General features: G+C 39.1%; 1 protein-coding gene across 1 annotated transcript in view; it reads right to left on the reverse strand.

Annotated features, from left to right (window-relative positions):
• Positions 1 to 23,344, reverse strand: part of WDR19 (WD repeat domain 19) — a 3,663,919-nt gene that overhangs the window by 680,504 nt on the left and 2,960,071 nt on the right. Inside the window, exon 32 of the mRNA XM_044062937.1 lies at positions 15,374 to 15,455. Within this exon, the coding sequence (XP_043918872.1) occupies positions 15,374 to 15,455 (82 nt within the window). The remainder of the gene's footprint in view (positions 1 to 15,373; positions 15,456 to 23,344) is intronic.

The raw sequence follows: 23,344 nt of genomic DNA on the forward strand, positions 1-23,344 counted from the left end.
GTGGCTGAAAGGTGTGGTAAGAGTAGTAGCCTGGTATTGCAGGGCTGCCTTCTGGAGCCTGGAGCCTTGAACCAGGTCTCAATTACTGCACAGATATCGATGTTCTCTATTTTTAGGAGTGCCTCGAGACAGTTCATTTTGAAATTTAGACTTCTAGCATTGAGTAGCATTACCTTCAGATTTTGCATGCTTGTATCTGTTACGGTGGTGATTTTGTCCTTTGAACCTTGCCTAAAAAAGGCACTACAGGGGTGGCAAGAGCTTTAGCCAGTAACCTGAATCCCAGGGGTGACAGGTGCAGACCATCTCTGGTAAAGCATTGTGGTTTGTCGATCATGTCGTCCCAGGCAGAAAGATACTGGATCCCCTTTGAAAGACACCAGAAGAGCAGTGGTAGTGCTGTGGCCAGGCCTGAAACCATGTTTTGTTGGTGTAAGAAGATGATGGTGTGTTAGGTATGGCAAGAGTTGGTGATGAATGCACTTTTCGAGGATTTTAGAAAGAGGTGAGAGAATAGCTATAAGACAGAAGTTAGTAGTGTCTACGTTACTGCCACCTTTGTGGAGAAGGATATCAAAAGGTTTCTTCCAGAGTGAGGGGACATAGACTTCTTGGCTGGACCTGTTGATAAGAATGGAAATGAGGAGGGCAATGGTGTCTGCAGCCATCTTAAGCAAGGATGGAGGCAGATTATCAGGAGCGTAGGAGCAAGGCTTTAGTTTTAAGGAGGAGTTTTTTATACTGCTGTTGGGGATAGGTTTAAGACTGAAAGGTAGTGTGTTACAGGGAAAAGCACTGGATGGGGGACTATGAGAGGGAGAGAAGATGGGAAAGTTTGCGGTTAGTTTGGCTATGCAGTCAACAAAAAAGGTGTTGAAATTAGATGCAATTTCATGGTCTGGGGAGTTTGGGTTAGGGAAGGATTGTCTTTTCCAGCACGATTCAGAAGAGAGGAAATACAATTCCAGAACTTTTTGGGGTTAGAATTATGTTCTGATTGGAGTTTGGAGTAATAAGTCTTACGGTCTTTAGTTATTAGTTTCTTGACTGAGTTGTGGAGTTGTTTGAATTCCATTAAAGAGTTTGTTAACTTAATTTTTTGGTATTGCTTCCAACATTTGTCTCTGAGGTACATTCATTTTCTGGTTTCTTTAGATAGCCAGGGAACAGTTTTTTTTTTCTTTTTGTTCTAAGAGGGGCTAGACTGTTTAGTAAGTCTAGGAAGGTTTTGTTGAAGTAATTAGTTGCACTGTCCAGAGGCAGAGACTTTATGGGGGCCCAATTTATTTTTTTCAGACAGTCGGAAAACGTCTGTGGATTGAAGTTGGTGAGATTACAAGTTTGAATGTACTGATGTTGTACTTGGACAGAAGAGGCACACCGGAAGGCATAGGCTGGTAGGTGGTTGCTAAGGGGATCAGGTATAATTCTGCTGTTTGAGATTAGATTGAGATGAGTTGCTAAGATCCAATCTAGTGTAGAGCCAGAGGAGCCATCTTTACTGGGTCTGCTAGGGTAGTTTATTAGCTGGGAGAAGTTAAAGAGATTAATTGTTTGGCTTGGAGATTGTGAGGAGATGGTGGCCCAGTTGATGTTTCCATCACCAAGGATGAATGTTTCCTTTTTGATGTTTAGGCGAATAATAACCTGTCAAAGTGTTAGTGAATAAACAGTTTAATTGAAGAGTCTTCACCAAGGAAAAGTTCATGTTCAGAGACCATTCTAGCTTCACCAAGGGAACACTCATGTTTAGAGATCATTCTATCACTGACAATAGCTTTAAGATGTTTATATACGAGTGAAAATATGTAAACAGCTTTTACACGGCTAGGATATTTTCCAATGACTGAGTGAACATAAACCACATTCTGTATCATGACTAAATGAAAGACTTTGATGATTGTTTTTATAAGTCAGACAGAGCAAGGATGGAGGATCAAGAAAGGAGTCTTTTTGGTTGTTTCAAGACAGTGTTTTATATGGGTCCAGATGATATCATTATCCATATTTAGGAACCTAAGAAAATTTAATAAAGTGAGTAACTAAATAGTATGACTTGATGTTAAGTAATTTTTATCTGCCCTGTCCTTTGGGTACTTATAAATGTTCAGGAAAAGCTTTTTCCCTGTTCCCCCAGCACAATTTATTTAATGCTTTTTTAAATTAACATCTTTAAATGAGATACAGAAAAAGTGTACAGTATAAAGTAGTAGGGGAAAGATGTTTGTCTTGACAATGGCCTGTTTTGCTAAAAAGACCAAAGTGAATATTTTCCTATTTGTAAAGGTCAACCGGGATTTTATTACACATATTAGAAAATGCTTTTTCAAGATGCCATAAAAAGTTGAACAGCAAGTAGACAGATTTTTTTAAACTCCTTGTTTTAATGCGGCCTTCATCTAACAACAGGCTCTGCTGAGGTGCATCATTTCTGGGACGTTTTACAAAATTCCTGAGGTTCCAAAACCAATCTAAGTGCTTTTTCATTTATTTTTACTTATTTTATTGCATTTGCACTTGCCTTACATTTTTATCCGTGCCTTATAGCTAATTTATCACATTTCACTGTTTTTAAAGCAATTTACTGATTAACTACATTTCCTTACTGTTTAACTGTATTTCATTGCTATTTACTGCAATTCATTACTGTTTAACTGCATTTTGCTGCATTTCATGACTGTTTAGCTGTATTTTACAGCATTTTGTTATTGTTTAACTGTATTTTCATACTGTGAGTTCTGTTTTTGTCTGTAAGTGGTTAACCTGTGCTTTTACTGTGTTCTTAATCCTTAAAATTAGTGGTATAGTCTTGAAACAGGTTTGCTGCATCCAGAGTTGTTTGTTTTTGCCTTTTGTGTTTCTAGCAGCCATCTTGTGTTGGTAGAGGCCTATCTTCTCTACTAGTGTGAGTAGCAGGACTGCCTGGACCTTGTCTGGCACAAGCTGATTGGTAAAGAAAGCAGGGGCTAGCTAGATTTCTGTGTTATTAGAATTTTCTATTTTTTTGTGGTATTTTAACCCATTTGAGCTGGTGTGGGCTTGTTTGAATCAGACACTGCTGAGGTGCATCATCTCTGGGACGTTTTACAAAATTTCTGGGGCTTCAAGACCAATCTAAGCATTTTTTCATTTATTTTCACTTATTTTATTGCATTTGCACTTGCCTATCATTTTTATATGTGCCTTATAGCTAATTTATCACATTTGCACTGTTTTAAAGCAGTTTACTGATTAACTATATTTCATTACTGTTTAACTGCATTTTACTGCATTTCATTACTGTTTCTGGCAGCGATCGTGTGTTGGTAGGAGCCTAGCTTCTGTGCTAGGGAGAGTAGCAGGGCTGCCTGGAGCTTGCCTGGCACAAGCTGATTAGTAAAGAGAGCAGGGGCTAGCAGGATTGGCTAGATTTCTGTGTTATTAGAATCTTCTATTTTCTGTGGTATTAAAAACCGCACGTTTGAGCTTGTTTGGGCTTGTTTGCGCGTTGTGTACCACAGCTGCACTGTTTTTAAGCCATTGCAAGGTATTCCAGCTACATATTTTCCCTTATTAGCATTTTTGTGATCACCTAGTAGTACTCATCTTAGACCATCCAACCCTTTACCCCCTTAGTTCTCTCTGGCCTCTCTCCCTCTGATTCTGACAAATATGAATGGACAATTTCTTACGGCTTCTCCTGCCAGTCTGGTTGATATGGGCATCCTTAGACAATGTAGCAAATGCCTCATGTACACGGACAACTGTCTACTACTACCACATAGGAACACAATTTGTGAGAGATACAATTACATTAAGAACCTAGAGTCTATGCTTTCTCCCTCACAAGCCAGTACATCTGGCACTGAGAAGGTTGTGAACACAAATACCACACCTCAAACACCACCTACACTTACACAACATACAACATGCGGAGGTCCTCAACAAAAATAAACCCAAACAAAAGAGAGCTCCAAGGCAAAAACACAAGCAAACTTCACAGGCCACCACACACAGTCCATACCAGTGTCTCACACTCACTAAGTCCTAACCATAAACCCAATATATTAGTCATAGGAGACTCCCTTGTGAGACACACAGATGTGCCCCTCACCAGGCTGGATAAGGAGAAAGTCACAGTTAGTTGTTTGTCAGGTGCCAGAATCCGCCACATCATACATGCACTCAAGTCTCTCAACAACAGATACTGTTATGACTCTGTCATAGTCAATGTTGGTGTAAATGACTCGAGATTTACCTCCCTAGACTATATGAAGAGAGACATGATCGAGCTTGCTGACTATGTGTCCCAGGCAAGTATGTCCCTAGCCTTAAGCAGCATTCTACAGTCACCCAGAATGATGCCTCAGTACAAACAGAAAATGACTGACTTTAACAATTGGCTTAGTTTCTGGTATCATTCCAAGGGGATCCAGTACCTGACAGCCAGGGAAGACATGATCAACAGACTACAATGCTTTGCCAGATATGGCCTGCATCTGCCTCTCTTGGGCTTCAGGCTTCTGGCAAAGGCTCTCGCCTCCCCCACAGTGCCTTTTTTAGGCAATGCCATGAGGTCAAAATCACCAACATGAAAAATTAATCAAAACGCAAATTAAAGGTCATGCTGCTAAACTCCAGGATTCTAAACATGAAACTGCACTCACTGCAAGCATTCTTAATTCTGGAAGATGCTGACATTTCTGCAGTCACAGAAACCTGGTTCAAAGCTGCGGAGAGCACCCCAGCCATACCAGGTTACTAATCCTATCATACATTGAGACCCCAAACCATGGGCAGCAAAACAAAAGGAGGTGGAGTTTCAATATATATTAAAGACATACACACCTCCAGGTTGGTCAAACAGTATGACGCACAGAAAACACTCCAGGTATAGTTAACCGTTGACAAGACTCCTATTCAAATCATAACTAGCTACAGGCCTCCAACTTTGACTCAAGATGCCCACTCCACCTATCTGGACCTCCTTGAATCTATCAATATTCAACCCTTTACCATGATCCTGGATGACTACCTATCTAACCAGAGATTGGAAGAACTACTCATGCCAACATACAAATGCCCCCAGAGATTCCTTGATTTCATCAATGCAAATGCCTTGGACCAGCTGACTGACACTGCCACAAGAGGTGAAAATATCTTGGACTTTGTATTAACCAACACTAGTAACCACTGCAGCATCCCCTACAGTGTCATCAACCCTGGTAAGATCAGACCACAAAGTGATCACTTTTGAAGTCACAATCTCCCCCAACCTCCCCTTGCTCAGGTCAAACATAGAAACTTCTCCAAAGCTGATTACAACCTCCCAAGAGACGGTCTAAGCAGCTTCACAGCCCCCCCTCCGTGGGAACTGGCACAAATGTCCAAACCTACACCAAAGTACTATACAAGCATTTATATAGCTGCATAGAATCAGGAATACCCGAAAGTACAAAATCATCCTCCTCAAGGAAAAATAAACCTGTCTAGTGGACATCTGAAATAAGTAAACTCTATAATAAATGGAAAAAAATTGCTGTCCCAGACCAAGAAGGAGCAGGTGCCTAATTGGAAATGATCTCTCCTTAGCCTGAACAAGCAAATAAGTGCACTAGTGAAATCTTCCACAGCAAACTTCGAGTTCAAACAGGCCACATCTACTAAAGACAACCATAACGCCTTCTTCACATATGCCTGCCATCTCAAAGAAAGCACTCAGATCTGCTCAGAACTAGTGGTTAAGGATACCACATATACAAACACCACATATATAGCCAATCTGCTTGCAGATAGGTTCAGTGAAAACTTCACCCCTCTGTCCCCCATCAGTAATTCAGGACATCCCAAGCATCTGCCACCCTCCCTTTATCTCTAGGGAGCAAGTCATCACTGCCCTCTCAAAGGCAAAAAATACAGCATCCATGGAAACCAATAACATCCTAGGCTGCATCCTACATGAACTTGGGGCACCATTAGACACCATATTCAACCAAAGCCTGAGAACCGGCTTCATCCCAGCCAAGTGGAGGACAGCCACTGTCATCCCTCTGCACAAAGGTGGTGCGTCCACGGATCCAGAAAATTATAGACCCATCAGCATAACTAGCCTGATCTGCAAGGCCATGGAATGGATTATCATGGACCTCATTAACAAGGACATTGGCAAACTCCAAACACTTGATTCAACACAGTTTGGTTTTATCAGGGGGGGGTCATCCCTATTAAATTTGGTTGACTTCTTTGAGACAGTCACCAAAGCCATGGACTAGGGGAAGATGGTGCACACCGCTTACCCTGACCTGGCCAAAGCCTTTGATACTAATTCCCACTCGGATGTAATAGTTCAACTCTCTCAACTAGGCATCGATCCATATGTTACCAAATGAGTAGCAAACTGGCTCACTGATAGAACCTATCTAGTCAAAATTGGGGAAGCCAGTTCAAACAGTAGACCCGTAACAAGCGGTGTAGCCCAGGGATCGGTCTTGGGACCTCTGTTGTTTGGGATATAATTTTCTAAGGTGTAGACCAAAACCAGTGGGTTATGGCTGACCAAGTTTGCAAATGAATGTAAGCTGGGCACGGTCATCAATTCCCCTAGTGATGTGGACATCCTCCAAGAGGGTCTTACCCAAACAAATGACTGGTGCCCAAAATATGGCCTCAAACTGAATGCCAAAAAATGCATCATCGTCCCCTTTGGGGAGAGTGACGTCCCCACAAATTACCACATTAATAATAAGGTCCTAAGCACACAGTCGTGAGGGACTTGGGCACCCAGGTTGCTAGCAAACAAAAGCTTTCTACGTGGCCCACCTTATAAAGAAGGGTATCTCATCCAGGGACAAGGAGGTCATAACATCCCTGAATTCTTCCCTTGTAAGACCCATTATTGAGTACAATGCCCCTTTTGGCATGTACCTCACAAAGCACATGCAGAAGCTGGAAAGACCACAGAGGTTCCTCACCAGGAGAATCCATGGCCTCAAACATCTACCCTACACAGACAGGCTAAAAGCCCTGTCCCTCTACTCATTCTCATACAAACTCGTCAGAGGTGACCTCTGGTATACAAAGCAATCTCAGACTCCGCCTTGATGGGACTGCTGTATATCTGCAAGTCAAGCTCCACTCAAATAACCTGCATACGCAACCTCAACCTGATCTGTGACATCAACAGGACTTGTTGGCAGGACAGATTTGTGTCCCAGAGACTCCCCCTTCTGTGGAATACACTCCCTCTCCACATCAAGCAGAGTACCTCATTAACTCTTTTTAAGGGCAACCTGGATAACTGGATGGGGAACAGAAAATACACCCATGGGATTCCACCTGTGTCCCTGCTGGACAGGGGAATCAAGTACTGACCTTTCAGAACATGGGTTAAATTCTTGGCTAGGCTTGTAAGGGCCTCAGGGCCAATAGCCTAGTATGTTCCTAATATCCAATGAACAGTATGTTAAGGTATTAGTACCCAAACAAGTGCACTTGCTGATTTATTAAGTTTGTAAGTGCCCACCAGGCTAAAGTATTTCTGTAATATTCATACAAATAGTGCATAGCTAAATAAATGCAATCTACGCACTGTGTTTAGTACACTGCCTTTCATCACTTTCATTACCAGACAAGGATCTCAGTAATGAAAAGCAATGTGTAGAAGCCAACTGACATCTACAAATGACATTCAACTGAACATAGTGCACAGTTGTGTACTGTGTGTAATGATACTCTTGACCGAGAGAAGCACTCTCCGTGACACTGCTACACAGCACAGCCAGGAGCAGCAAGCTAATAAGTCATATGCTTTACTGGATTGCTATCCCCAGTTATGCTGTACCCCACCATCATATCAGAGTGATTCATAAGCAAATTTCACTTATCAGACATGATAATGAAACTAGGTTCATTACCATACCATGGAAACAAAGGAAACTGGTTTTGCTGGAACTCCCATTATTGGAAGATCAATAGCATTACTCTGTGGTGACCCCCCATGTTAAAATTGAAAACAAAATCTTAAAACAGTAAAGACGTCTTCCAAGATGGCTGCACATTGAGTAACAGCTTGATTCTAGTCTCCCAGGGTAAAAACAGAAACTTAGCAGAGAAAGCCAATGGACCTGGATTTCTGAGTAAATTTCAATAACTGGCTAGTAAGTGTGCTGCCTGGATGCCAGGGAAAAAGAAATACAGAGGACCTGAAGGAAAATCAGCTACAAAAGGCGATGAAAAAACACTGACTAGAAAGAATACTCCAGGTATTCAGCAAAAAGCAGTGCAAGCTGCAGACATGACTTCTACGTAGAGGAATGTATAAGGCAACTGCAGACAAACCTAACTAAAATTAATGAAACATGAAGGAGTATATTAACTCAAACAATAAAAGGTTGGAAAAATGGAAGAAGCTTTAAACAGATATTCAGATAAAGTGATAAAACTGCAAAACTCAGAGGTCGAAATGAAGAAAAGGCTAGCTGAATATGAGACTGCACAAGAAGAGATGTTTCAAAAAATAATAGAATTAGAGGACAGAGAATGTAGGGAAACCTGAGATTTTCTGTTGTATCCTAGAAGCTGGAAGGAGCAGACTGTATTAATTTTATGAAATCACAACTAAGTACAGATATTCCACAACAGGAACTGTTAATTGAAAGGGCACATTGTGTGTATGCTCCAATCCTGTCTACGAGAAAACAACCTAGACCATTATCAGTAAAGATGTAATCTTACCAGCAGAAGTAGTTGATTCTAACAAACCTGTGGCAGACTGGAAAAGTACTAAAAGTGGGAGACAGCATAGTGTTTGTGGACAATGACTACTCATTGTACACCAGGCAAACAAGGAGTAAATGTATTCCATTATTCAGGGAATGTCAAGAAGCAGGCATGAGATTCAAACTGCTGTACCCAGCTATCCTCAAAATATTTTTCCCTGGAAGAATAAAATCATTTTTTGATGAAGTGCATGCTAAGTAAGAAATACAAAAGTTTGTCCAACAAAAAGTGAGCTGTGAAACAGAAGGAGATGCTACTTCCTGTTCTTCTAGTAATAAAGAACACAGAGACTGTGCCAGAGAAACCTTTTCCAATTTTCAATGGAAAATGCTTAAGAGTGGGGGAAAAAACACAAGAGTGAAGTAGAGACAGGGCTTGGGAAATGGAGATGAACAGGAATAGAACAACAGAATTTGGAAATACTGGACTTTATTGGACTTTGTTAAACTTGTAGAGGACTCTAAACATATGCCCTTCTTTATGTCATGAATGTTTGGAGAATTAAATCAGTAACTTGGAAACTGACAAATCTGGGATTACAAAGCAATAATTATATTTGTGAAACATGACAGAACAAGAAAATCCGGAAATATTGGACTTTTTTTGGACTGTTAATTTTGTAGGGGACTCTAAAGCATACGCCTTACTTCATGTCATTAAAGTTTGGAAAAATACTCAGGAGAGGGGAAGAGGAGGGAGAGAGTTAACTATAAGTAAAACAATGTTTTTGTTCTTACTAGTATTATTTTGGCCATGTTTTTCTTTGCATGTTATAAAGATTTTTTTTTCAATTATTTTTATGTGTAATGGGGATACCAATGCAAACAGGGGCTCTTGTTTTTTTTTTTTCTTTCTCCCTTCTTTTTTTCCTTGCTCAGTTTTAGGAAATGTAGGCACTGCAATGTAAAAAAAAAATCTGGTGAAAAGAGCATAACAAAAGAAAAATCAGTCAGCTTTTTCTCATTCTTGCATAGGGGAATGACTGGGTAGTAACAAGTTTTCAGAGAAAGCAAGTATATGAAAAAGAATACTGCATATAATAAAGCTTTTCAACTGGTTAACAAAGATATACTTGACAGTTTTGTGTCTTGTTTTCTTGCCTCTAGCAGAGGATTTGATAACAAGAAATGGCTTGGAGAAAATTTTTTCTGAAATCAATCAAGTGTTTAAACAGCTGAGAAAGCTATAATTATAAGACAAACCCAGACAGCACTTAGCATGGATAACCTTTTTATTAAGTTATCTCAAAGCTGTGTATGTGAGGCTGTCAGTCTGGAACATTTGTTCCTATTAGGAGGATAAAACTTCAGTATTTCAAGATGTACATAGTTTTGTGTTATTATTAAGTTAGTACGTTTTAGGGGGTACTGGGGGTGTGTCTGTATTTTTGTTTGAGTGTTTTCACTAAAACAAAAAGTTTTGTAAGATGTGACATAGGCTCAAATGGAGATGACAAGAAACAACTGCATAAAAGATTAACCTGCCAAACAGTACATGCATGTAACACAAAAGCTAGAATTAGACATTTAACAAAAGAACAGTTATACATAAAAGGTGGGAATAATATTTTTTCAAGAATATGAGGCTTTCTGTAATGTATATTAATGTGAATGGTCTCACAGATAAATACAAAAAAGAAAGAGTAGTGAACTACATTAAAAATGTTGAGTATAAATAGCTATGCTAAAGGAGCCACACTTGGAAAGAATGGACATGAGAATTTGATAAAGAAATGTTTTCAGGATGGTTATTCAGCAGAATACCTTGGGCAAAGAGATGCATACTTATACTGATTGCAAGAGGAGCTCCAATAGTGATATAAGAGGATAAAAAATACAATAAGGGGCTACTAGCAAGGGAGGAGGATTACAATAGTATGTAATTATATTCCACTGAAAACTTCTATCATGGAGCCTAAGAAAAGTCTCTAAGAAATAATCAGCTTTCAGCAAGGAATATTACTTATAGGTGGGGACTGGAATTTGATTTACAACAGTAAAGATGTGTCTGGGGGTTCCACAAAGGAAAATATAACAAAGGAGGGTGGAATTTTAAAGAAATTAATGAAAATATTTGGCATGGAAGATGTGAATTCAGTACTAGCAGTTTGGCGTGAATTTACATATTACTGCAAAAACTGGGCTAGGCTAGACAGAATCTATATTATACAGGAACATGTGCATTTAATTGAAGGTCTTGATACGCCACCCAATAACTATTTCAGATCATGCTCCAATAATAACTAACATAAAAACACAGGGTAATGAAATGAAATGAGACACTGGTGTGTTCCCAGCTATCTGTTGAAAAAGAGGAATTTAAGGAATGGGCAGTGGAAATTATTCAGGAGCTATTAGAGAAGATAGAAATTTCTTCTGAAAATATAGCTAGGAAGTGAGATAAAAATTAAAGTGGAGTTTAAAACTAGGGTGGAAATAAAAGAAAGGGAGATATGGTTAAGAAGTAGCAAGGATTATTTAGAGGGGACTGAAAATGTTAAAGTATTGCAAAATAGGGGGAATCTTACAGAGCAAGAAAAGGAAGAGCAACTGCAGAATGCTAAAAAGAAAATAAGGGACTACCTTAATAATATTCATTGCTTCAGAAAGATTGCTGTTAAGCAACTGTTTCTGATAATAATTTTAGAGCACAAAAATATTTAGCACAATGACTTGGGCAACAGAAAGCAGAAAGAGCTGTCACCAAGCTTAGGAAGCCTATAACAAAGAAAAATATTAGAAACATTATGGAAATTCTATGAAGGTCTGTATAAAGCAGAGAAATTAAGAAAAGGTATAAATGGAAATGGTTATGGAAGAATTAAGGTGTCAAGGTTAGAGGTAGAGAAGGCTCAATTACTAAGTTAGGATGGGAGGAGTTGAGCTAAAACTGGTGACGTATAACAGATAAGTCCCTAGGAATACAAGGTATTCATATAGAAGTTTGGAAGCTAGGAGAGGAAAAACTGATAAAGATCTGGACGGTTTTGTTTAACAGTATTTTAAGAGGAGGAGAAGTACCAACATCCTGGAAGAAAGTGGTAGTAGCTGTAACACCGAGACAGCGTAAAGTTACATCAGATCCAGCTTCATACAGGCCCATTTCAACACTAAACCCTGATTATACAGTCCTTATATCTATAATGGTAAAAGTGATGCCAAAACTAATACATATGGAGCAATGTGGTTTTGTGGAGGGGAGGGGACACATTTAATAACATTAACAGGACACTACTGATCCAGAGGGAAGCAGAATATAAGAAAATACCACTGTCGTTGGTGGGTCTTGATGCAGAGAAACCATATGACAGAGTAAACCAAGACTTTATGAGCAGAACAATGGAAGATTTGCATTCTCTGATAAAATTATAAGGTTGATTGGGAGGCTATATGAGGGATCAGAATCAAAAATTAAAGTGGGTGGGGTCCTCTCTGATAATTTCTACATAAGTTGAGGAACAAGGCAGGGGTGTCCTCTCTCCCCTTTGTTATTTGCATTATATTTGTAAACACTGGCAAAGAAAATAAAGGACTCAGAAATTCAAGGGTATAATTGGTATGGTATTCAAGAAAAGCTGGCTTTGTTTGCAGGTGATATTATTTTACACCTAACAAAACCAGAAAGAGACATTACAGTATTGTGGAACATTTTGAGACAGTTTCAAATCTTTTGGGATATAAAATTAATGAAGCTAAAACAAAGGCAACAGAGGTAAATTATGTAAACACACACAAATTAGTTCAACAATATCCATATTTATAGGTACACGATAAAATCAGGTATTTAGGAGTATGGATTAAAATGATTCCAGTGTGGCAGCTAAGGATAACTCGGAAGAGACTAAACAAAATATAATGCAAAAATTAAGAAAATGGAAGCTCTGTTATATGGATATCTATAGTAATATACAAGGAGTTAAAATGTTTTTATCAACCAGAAGAGAAGTTGTGGATAGCGATTATTTTTTTATTTTACATTTGTTAACCGGGAAAGTCTGACTTGGAATGAGCCAATTTTCAGCGGGGAGAAATGCTTCAGATGCATGCCTTTGTAATGTGGGAGGAAACCGGAGCACCCGGAGGAAACCTACACAAACGCAGGGAGGACATGCAGACTCTGCACAGGAGGCACCCCAGCCAAGAATCAAACCGGAGAACCTCTTGCTGTGAGGCGACAATGCTACCGCTGCACCACTGCGCTGTTCAATAAATAATCTTAATAAAGCAGTGAAGGAATTTATCTGGAAGGGAAGATGGCAAGAGTCAAGTGAGATAAGCGTATTCTTCCAATAGAATAAGGTACTCTGGGATTTCTTGATTTGAAGGGGTATTTCACAGTAACACAGTTAAGGCTCCTATACACTGCACAACCAGAAAACTATAATTCAAAGTGGAAACAGATAATGATGAAATAGGGGGAAGCTCAAGAAACAAGGAGAGACTGGGATTTTGGATACAGACGTTTAAAGAGAATAACAATACTCGTACAGAATATTATATTCATAAAGTAGCAAAATAGCAAAAAGTATTCTAAGAACTAAGACAGCACGGGAATGGAGAAATAAGATTCTGATGATAGGGATAACTGCAATTATGGATACAAACAATAGAGGGGGTTGGAATTTATTGGAGAAAACTGGCAAAGAAACCAAGGTACTGGGAGCAAATAGGTAAAGAGGGAAAGGTAATAGAATGGGAAGATGCAAAGAATTTACTTTGACTGCAGGACAGAGATTGCCTTCCCTGTCAAGGATTTATATCAGACTATAGGCAAAGAAAAAGAAATAGCGAGGTCCCACACGAACGACCAGCACTGGTAGACTTTTTAGTAGATTCTAGAACAGAAGTTGCCATTAAGAAAGGAATAATTAGTACAGCATATAAAATATTGCATGATAACTATAAGAATCTATTAGAGGAGGTCAGAAAGGATTGGGAAGAGAGACTGGATTAGCAATTCACAGAGAACAATGGGGGGGTATATGTTTGCCTTCCAAATATGCAAAAAGTCTAGAAGATTTAGTATCTTTGCTTGGAAGTGTTTACATAAGTATTCTTATACTCCAAGTGGACTCCAAAGAATTTTTCCTCAGGTAGACAGCAAATGTTGGAGGTGTGATGAAGAAAGCAGTAACTTGGAACATATTTTCTGGGAGTGTTATGAGTTGGCAGACTTCAACGATTCCTGCAGACTGCTCTGTCACAGATGGTGGATGAGCAAATTGGTGTAACTAAGGAAATGATTTTTTGAGCTATGATACAGAATCGGAATTGTCTAGACATAGTAAGACCTTGCTGAGTGTAATTATGATGGCTGCCAAAAAAGCAAATACTGGAAGATGAAAATCAAAGTCTAAACCAAATTTAAGTAGCGAAGATAATAGCACAGATAAAACAACTGGAATTGGGATCTTTAGAAAGGGGTAGGGGAAAATTATATAGGAAAAATAGGATGTATGGGATCAATACTTACAGAGGAGGAATAATTATTTATTTTTTTATTGACTGGAAAAGTCCACTGGGTCAGAAACCCATTTTCAGTGAAGACTCGGGGAGAAAAGGTCCAGAAAATATTAATTACAAAGTATTATAAGAATATAATCGTCAAAGAGCCTGCTAGACAGGGGTCCAGGAAAGTAAATAATGTGGGAAGAAATAGCCAGGGAATTGTTATGGCTAGGCTTGTATAGGCCCTAGGGCTGATAGCCTAGTACCAACCTATGATAAACAATGAAGAATTACAGTGGCACGTGAAATATGTACACAGCACATGAACATTAGAAGCATTTGAATAGTAATGTGATTTGGTTCAAAGTAAACAATTCTATTAAATAATTAGGAGGTTCTTGAGATTGCCTAGAAGTAGATAGACAGATTTGAAATGTTAGGTATTAAAGAGCAAGTTCATAGTCGTGTGTGGAGTTACTAAAACAGAGAAAGGAGAAGTAGTAGTAGTAAAATGTTTATTTTATTTATGGTGGCTTTGAGTTTTGTGTACAGGAACAGATTTGATTACTGAAGTAGTGGCATTTTATTGCAAATGTAAAAGTTTTTAATGAGTTTAGCTCAGTGATAGGGGAAGGCAAAGTTTAAAAGAAGGCAGGGCTTGAAAAAGCTATGTAATGGTTAACTGACAATGACTGACATGCGATGTATAATGTTTGCAGCCGCAGTTGTGTCAGCATGGTTTTTAATGTATAATGTTTACAAATGAGATTGTGATGTTATGGTTTATTTTCATTTATATAAATGTCAGATTGCCTATGTCACGTAATTATTTAATAAAGATGCTTCTTGTTTAAAAAAATAATGGAAATATTTTGGATGAAAACAGCCACTCTGAAGCAACATTTATACATCCTGAATAAATGTTTTTTTCATAGAGGAGGACTTTTCCACCTGCACCCAAAACATAATATAATCAGTAATAATACAGCTGCACCTTACAGTAAACAAGAAATCTCCATACAGCACACACACTAATAGCACCACTCAATCTTAGTGCTTGCAGGTCTGTCGCACCATATCCTACTCCCTAAAAGAATAAAATTAACTAAAATTAACTGAAGTTTTACTATAAAGTTAACAGAAAGCAGAACTGAATTTCTTTTACTTACGAGAGGGGAATTTGCTGATGTTGTTGGCTACTCTAATTAGCATCCGTGCTCCCTTTATATGATCTCCTCGTTTAACATGAATCTAAAGTGAATCAGAAGAAAAAAAAAAATCAAAAAAATCTACGAGCAACACACATTGCAAAGAGATAATTGAACTTACTTTTTCATACAATCAATGCTGCTGAATGCTATCCCAATGATCTTGGAAGACTTTTTCAAGTATTAATTTCCTTTACATTCACAGCAGCAAACTGATGGCCGCTGCAACAGAGTGCACTTCAGAGCTACAAGATACTTTGTAGAGGTCATACGTGTATATATACTGTGCAAACATCAGTGAAAAAAGTATTAAACAAGAAAGTAGAGCCACAATTAACAAGTTCAAATAAAAGCTGCATTAAAGTGTAACATCGAAGTTACAAGGTTCAGAACACCCCTATGAAGCATCAATATTATTTATAAAACCCTCGATGATAGCTTTTATGAGAGAATGCTATGAACAGTGTGGGGGGACTTTTCTTTAATCCTAAGATTTTCCTAAATACTTTAACTCTCTACATACAGTCTATGCAGTATAAGTGGGTGGAATGATTTAGATTTAATTTAGTTACTATTTTAAGTGTGAAGAAATAGGGGAATGAGCAGAGGTGCTGTCTTTCAGGAAATCCAAGCGAAATTTATGGCCACAAGAAAAAAAACATTTTCCAGAACAAAAATGTCACTTCAGCATAAGCTGCTGGCTCAAAGGAAAAAAAGTCAGCTTCTCTAGCAAAAAAAAAAAAAAAAAAAAAAAACAGGGGGTCTGAATCTTTAATAGTTGGTCTTAGGAGAAAACTACCCTTCAAAATGACTTTCCAAACATTCAATGAGGCCCGAGACATGGAGTCTGCACCATGTTGAAAATCAGAGATAACTGCCAAATGTACCTTAACTGAAAAAGGTCTAAACAAGGTACTCCAAAGCACAGCTAAAACTGGGGCAGTAAAGGGATCCAGACCACAAGCTGTCCACAAGGAAGAGTCCATCCACTTACTCTTGTAGGTTTCCAGGTAGTGGGTTTCTGGTAAAATATGAAAGTCTGCATCACCCTAGAAGCAAAGTATTAGTGGACATTACCAGAAGTGGGAAAAAACACAGTTAGCCATAGGGAGTAGAGATCTGTCTATGGTTTGTCCAACAAATGGGGGGGGGGGGTGTCTTCTGTGGAAAAAGGCAAGAGAGGTTAATCCAACAACTAAGGCATGACTTTTGACTAGTTATGTTTGGTTTTCTGGATGAACCTCATTATCTGAGGAAATGGAAAAAAAGGCACAGAATAAGCCAGGTGGCTATCTCTAGACAACAACATTTCTGTGGATTCTCCCTGGAGGAAGAATGAGAGACTAGAAGGTGTTGCACTTGAAGTTGGTTGAGGAGGCAAAAAGTTAACAGCAGGGTTTCCCCAATTACAGAAAAAAGTTTCTGCTCTACCACTAGTGTGGTATCAAACAGTAGTTGAGCCTATAAGGAAGGAAAATGGATGATGTAGTCCATTCACAAACCTTTGTGGCTTTTTAACACGTTTCCCCTTGTTTGTTGATGTAACATGCCATTGACATATTATTAGAGTGAATTACTATCAAACCCTTAGGCAGGAAATGCTGAAATACTAAAAAGTAAGGAGAATTGTCTTCATCTTCAATATGTTCATTTGAAGACTGGCCACTCCAGGTACCCCTGAACACCTTGAACATTCTGTTTTTGGCAACTGTCTCCCAACTCTTGGACAGAATCATTCACTGTGACTAAGTCATGGTCTTAAACTCAATGCTAAGAAATGCATAATTGTACCCTTTGGGAAGTCAGCCATCCTGGCTAATTACCATGTTGATAATATACCCCTAAGAGTTGATCCAGTGGTCAGGGATCCAGTAAGCACATAGACAGTAGCCTTAACTTTGACCACCACGTGGCCACAGTGATGAGGAAATCCTTTTATGTTGCACAACTTATAAGGACATGGCATTTAGATCTAAACAGGTCATTATTCCACTGTACTCAGCCCTTATCAGACCAATCACAGAGTACAATGCTCCCTTTGGTATGAACCTAACCAGGCATATGCAGCAACTAGAGCAACCTCAGAGGTTCCTTCCAAAATAATACAAGGCGTAACAAACCTACTTTATGCAGAGTGCCTTAAAGCTCCTTCCCCTACTCAGTCTCCTATAGATTTCTCAGGAATGATGTATGCCTCACTTACAAGGCATTCTAAAACCCTGAGTACCAGAAATACAATGTCTAGGGACCTGAATTTTGCCTGTGACTTAGAACATGCTGGAAAGACAGATACATGTCCCAGACACTGACCTCCCTATGGAACAGGCTTCCCATCCATGTGAAACTGATGAGCACATTCCTTTGGATGAGGAAAAGAAAATTTACACTGGGCCTGACACCCATGTCATTTATGGACACAGGTATTTTATAAATACATGGCCCTCAATGTCCTATTTTGATACAGAACATTATTATTCTTTCAGAAAAACTTGGCTAGGCTTAGAAAGTCCCCCCAACACCACCACCCTGGGTCGTTAGCCTAGTAACAGTCTATAAATCTATGAATCTAAGTAATGGAGCAACCAACTGAAATGGGCTACTCTGGGTAAAGTTAAGAAGCTGCTCCACCATAACAAATGACTTTCGTAAACCTTGGAAATCTTTGCTGAAACATGCAATGTGATATCTGAGACCACTAACTCTGAGTAACCACAATCTTTCATGTGGTATCATCAGAATTGCTGCTGCCATCAAGCTCAGTGTTTTGAAGCATATGTGAGCAGTGCCTAAATGAAAATGTATAAGTCGGAATAATCTATGCAGAAGAAAATGAATTCTGTCAAATGGGGCAGAAGTTTTGTATGTGATGTTAGTCATAGTGTAAGACAGTGAAGGCGAGCAGTTGGGAATGTTGTAACAGGGATTTCAAAAGGTTAATGGTGATCCCTGAAGGACCCGAACTGTTTAATTAAAGACTCTTCTGACAGGGAGGGAGCAGCATTTTGACCTCTTTTTTTTACTCCAGACATCTTTATTAAATTTTCACATATGACAAAGGCAATCTTACATTTATATAAATGAAAAACATACAAAAACATACCATATTAGTTGCAAACAGTTTTCATCACAGACACCATTTAAACAACTGTAGTTGTAAATATTATATACATCACTTATAAACCATCCAGTTATTGTCAGTTAAGCATTATATGGTTCATTCAAATCCTGCCACTTAAACCTTGTTCCTGCTCTGCATACATTGTTCCCACAATTCCCATTTTTTTCCTATGCAATTTGCTCCTTCCCATTTCTAAAGATCCCAATTCCAGTTGTTTTTATCTGTTACCATATTCACTACTTCTAGTAAAGTTTATCTAGACTTTGATTTCCATTTTCTAGTAATTGCTTTTTTGACAGCCACCATAATTAGACTCAGCAAGACTTTACTATGTCTAGGCAATTCCGATTCTGTAGCATAAATCAAAAAAATCATCTCCCCAGTCAGTCCAATCCACTCACCCAACATGTCTGACACAGCAGTCTGCAGGAAATCCTTGAAATCTGCCAGCTCACTACATTCCCAAAAAAATATGCTCCCAGCTACAGCTTTCTTGCCTGTCATACCTCCAACATTTGCTATCCAGTTGCGGAAAAATTCTTTGGAGTCTACTTGGGGTATAAAAATACCTATATAAACACTTCCAGTCAAAGATCCTAAATCTTCTAGACTTTGTTGCATATTTGGGAGACATACATATATCCCCCACTGTCTCTTTGTGAGCTGCTTATCCAATCTCTCTTCCCAATCCTTTGTAAGCTCCTCTGATTGAGTCTTATAATCGTCACGCAATATTTTATATGCTTTACTAATTATTCCTTTTTTAATGGCAGCTTCTGTTCTAGATTGTATTAAAAACTCTACCAGTGCTGGTCTTTCATTTAGGAGCCCCCTATTTCTTTCTCTTTGCCTATACTCTGATATCAATCCTTGATAGGGAAGGCAATCTCTAACCTGCAGTCCAAATAAATTCTTGGCCACTTCCCATTCTATTGCCTTTCCCTTTGTAGTTATTTGCTCTCAATACCTTGGTTCCTTTGCCAGTTTTCTGCAATAAATTCCAGTCCCTTCTTGCCTATTATCTGTATTGGTGACCACCGCATTTTGACCTCTTTGATCAAATACTACTTTGAAAAATGAGAGTTTCCTGGGAGCCAACTGTCAAAGTACAGGAATATTTTGGCTCCATTTAGCCTCTGTCTGGCAGCTACTGCAGGTACGATGCACAGGCATTTGGTGACCACCTTGGAGCCTGAACTGGTAATGACTAATTCCTAGCTAAGAGTGTAGGTACTTCCTGGACTCCTTGACTACCTTAACATTGAGATAGACATCCTGGAATTCCAAACAGCACAGTTAGCCTCCTTCAGAAAAGCAAAGAAAAATAGACTGCACTATCACCAAATGAAAGGTCTCTTTGGAAGTAAAGTTGTTTATGTTACTAAAAAAACATAATAGGCCTACTTTGTTTTCTTTGGAAGTGAAACAAACCTGGAGTAATACTCTAACCTTCTCTGATGTGGTGAAGCCTCCTGAATGGCTGTGTTTCCCCCCAGAATGTTGAGAAATTCTCTTCTTTCTGCAGTTTCTGAAGGAGTGAGACAAAGGCTGATTACTAGTGGAGTGCGTTAGGGTTCAGCGCTGGGGACACTTCTGTTTGGTGTCTACTTCCCTAAGGTCAAGCCTAACGTCAAGGGTCTCTGGCTGGCCAGGCCTGAAGATGATTGTAAACTGGGTGCAATCACTGAATACTCCCGAGACACAAACATCCTCCAAGAAGGCCTGACACAGACTAATAACTGGTGTCAGAGTCATGGTCTAAAACTCAATGTCAAAAAGTGCATCATAGTATCTTTTGGAAAGATGGCCACCTTAGCAAATAACTACATCGATAATACATCCTTAAGAGTAGAATATTAAGTTAAGGATTTGGTAACACATGTGGCGAGGGATTTGGCAATTATGTGTCTACTGTAGTGAGGAAATCTTTCCATGTTGCACAATTTATAAACAGGGCTATGGCATCTAGTTCCAAACATATTATCATACCATCATACTCTGCTCTCATAAGACCAATGTTTTTTTTTTTTTTTTTTTTAAAAAAACACCTTTATGGAATTATCATTTCGGACATAGGCAGACTTACACTTGTATGAAAGCAATCAAGCCATATGAACAAGTTCACATTTACAAACATTTCACATCACATATGTAGTTCTATGCAGTATAGTAAGAACTGCATTATAAGAACTGCATTAGATAAATTGTTCAATTCCTGCCTTCTCTTCATTCCATCTCCTCCAAAACATTTTTTCTGCATGTATTGTTCCACAATTTTTATTTTTCCTATGTAATTTACCCATACCCTTTTCTAAAGATCTCATTTCCTGTTCTTTTACCTCTGTTACAAATCTTCACTACTTCAAGTATGGTTACTTTAGACTTTGATTTCCATTTTCTAGTAATTTTTTTGGCAACCACCAGAAGTAAACTTAACAAGGCCTTACTAAGTCTAGGCAATTCAAATCCTGTATCCCAGCTCAAAAATCATTTCCTTAGTTACACTCATTTGCTAGCCCAGTATTCCTGACAGAGTACACTGCAGGGAATTTTTATAATTTGTCAGCTCATTATACTCTGAGAATATATTCTCCCAGGCACCTCTTTCTTCCTCATTTGCCATCTACCTGAGGACAAATTATTTGGAGTCTGCTTGGGGTATAAAAGTACCTATGCAAACACTTCCTGGGAAAAATCCTAATTTGGGAGCCACACATATATCCTCCCATTGTTTCTTTGTTTAGCTAATCTCTCTTCTCACTTTTTTCTAACCTCCTTTATACAAGACTAATCATTGAGTACCCTGTCCTTACATTCAGTCTCCTACAGGTTGCTGAGACATGGACCAATGCCAGGCCTACAAACAGCCCTCCAAATCCAGTCCTAATGGACCTGCTGGATATCTGTGAAACAAACAGCAGCAGGGGCACTCAATCCAGGAACATAAACCTTGCCTGAAACATAAACAGGAATAGGCTTCCCATCCAGGTGAAGCAGAGTTCACCCCTGTACTTATTCAAGTGAAACTTGGATTAGTGTATGAGGAACCATAAATATACCATTGGTCTGGCATCCATGTGTCTATTACATAGAGGAAGTTTGTAAATACTCAGCCACTCATGTCCAATTATATATTCCCCCACAAAATCCTTGGGAATCAATACCTATCAAATTTTACTGGGAAGCATGGCTAGGCTTAAAAAGGCCCCTTGGATCAATTGCCTCTTTCTCTACTATTCATCTAAGACACTATGATACTATGGACAATGGAGTGACTATGAATATGGGGGGGGGGTAAGGTATTGCATGCCTGCTGGATATTACTGGCCTTATCCATCTGACACTGATTACAGCCAGCCATGCAGGAAGATACAAGCCAGGCTACCCCAGGCTGTCTTCAAAGTTGGGCACTTGGGCAAGGTCTCAGGGTTCTGTTGGCTATCTAAAAATGGACAACATTTTTTCAACTGTTGGTGGGGAAGTCTAACACTTAAGATGCAATTTTTTTCTGAAGATTACGAACCCTGGAAATGAAGGTTCCTTTCAGAATGTTGTTTTATTCCTGCTGTTCCGCTGAACTAAACCAGTTCTAGTTCAAGGCCCTCCAAGTCCTTGAAAAGTGTCATTGAGGAAGCCAGATCTTCAGACTAACAGCTAAATGGGTCAGCTGTCTTACTTCATATTCTCAAGGTGTTATTCTGCTTCAGGGCCAAAATGGCAGGGGTCCTGAAATGGTGAATTCATAAGCCTTGCCTTCTTATCCAGGTGAAATCAGTAAGTCTCAGCCAGATTTGCTGCACATAAGAATATCTGATCCTACTGTTTGGGCCAACCCTTCCATGGAAGTATACACTACTCCCATCATGAGGTTTGATATCAATAAAACATTTACTGAATGGCACTAAAGTTTCTGCTTGAACATTATTTCAGGGAATTGGCCCAGCATATGATGCATCTTAGATACTGAGTCATGCCAGAAGACAGTTATATGAGATAACTTATGGTATAAATTGATAATGTAGTGGATGCCTAAATTTATTTACAGACATGGTCCACAATCTTTCATTCTTTAGGAGGAGGGAAAACTATAACACTCTGTGGAGACACAGGCTTTATGAGCCGTTGATGAAATAATGGTACCTGGCTTAGAAATCTTGGGCCACATAATCATGTTAAGTTTCTTCACAAGTGCCACAGTATTCATGCATTACTGGTGGTCACCATTACAAAGAAAGGATCACAGAAGGGAACTGCAGATGTACCAAAAGGCTTCTGAAGTGTTCTCTGCGGGGATGAAATGGAGTCAAAGGCTTATCCCCCCTTATGCCTTATCACGTCTAAGACTTCCTCAAATCTGGGATCACAAGGAGGATAATGGAATATACATCCACAGCTTTGATGTCAGATATAGCAGACTTGGCAGGGGTGTCAATGTGCATCATTTTTTACGTATGTTTGCTTAGGACCTTCAGAAGTGGCAAGTCCATTGATGAACAGGAAGGGTGCTTATGCCTTTACACTGTGAAGGAATACTGCAATTGATTTTGCAGCTCCATATCCTGCTGACTGACAAGCTGCACAATCAGGGTTATCTGAGGAGGTGATCAACTGTACTGATGCTGACAATAAGGTGGTCAAAGCAGGGGAGCTTACACACTCAGTATTGAGGCAAAGAACCTCTGTGCAATCAATATCAAGAACCTGAATACGGCAAACTAACAATTTCATTTCAGATCTCTCAGTGTGAAAATAGAAACTCATAAAGAGAGCCAGTGAATTTCTCTTTTTGGGGGTAAATTAAGTGCACTGCCTGG

The sequence above is a fragment of the Protopterus annectens genome, chromosome 2.part1 (assembly GCF_019279795.1).
Source record: "Protopterus annectens isolate FY-2018-M chromosome 2.part1, PAN1.0, whole genome shotgun sequence".
Lineage (NCBI taxonomy): Eukaryota > Metazoa > Chordata > Ceratodontiformes > Protopteridae > Protopterus > Protopterus annectens.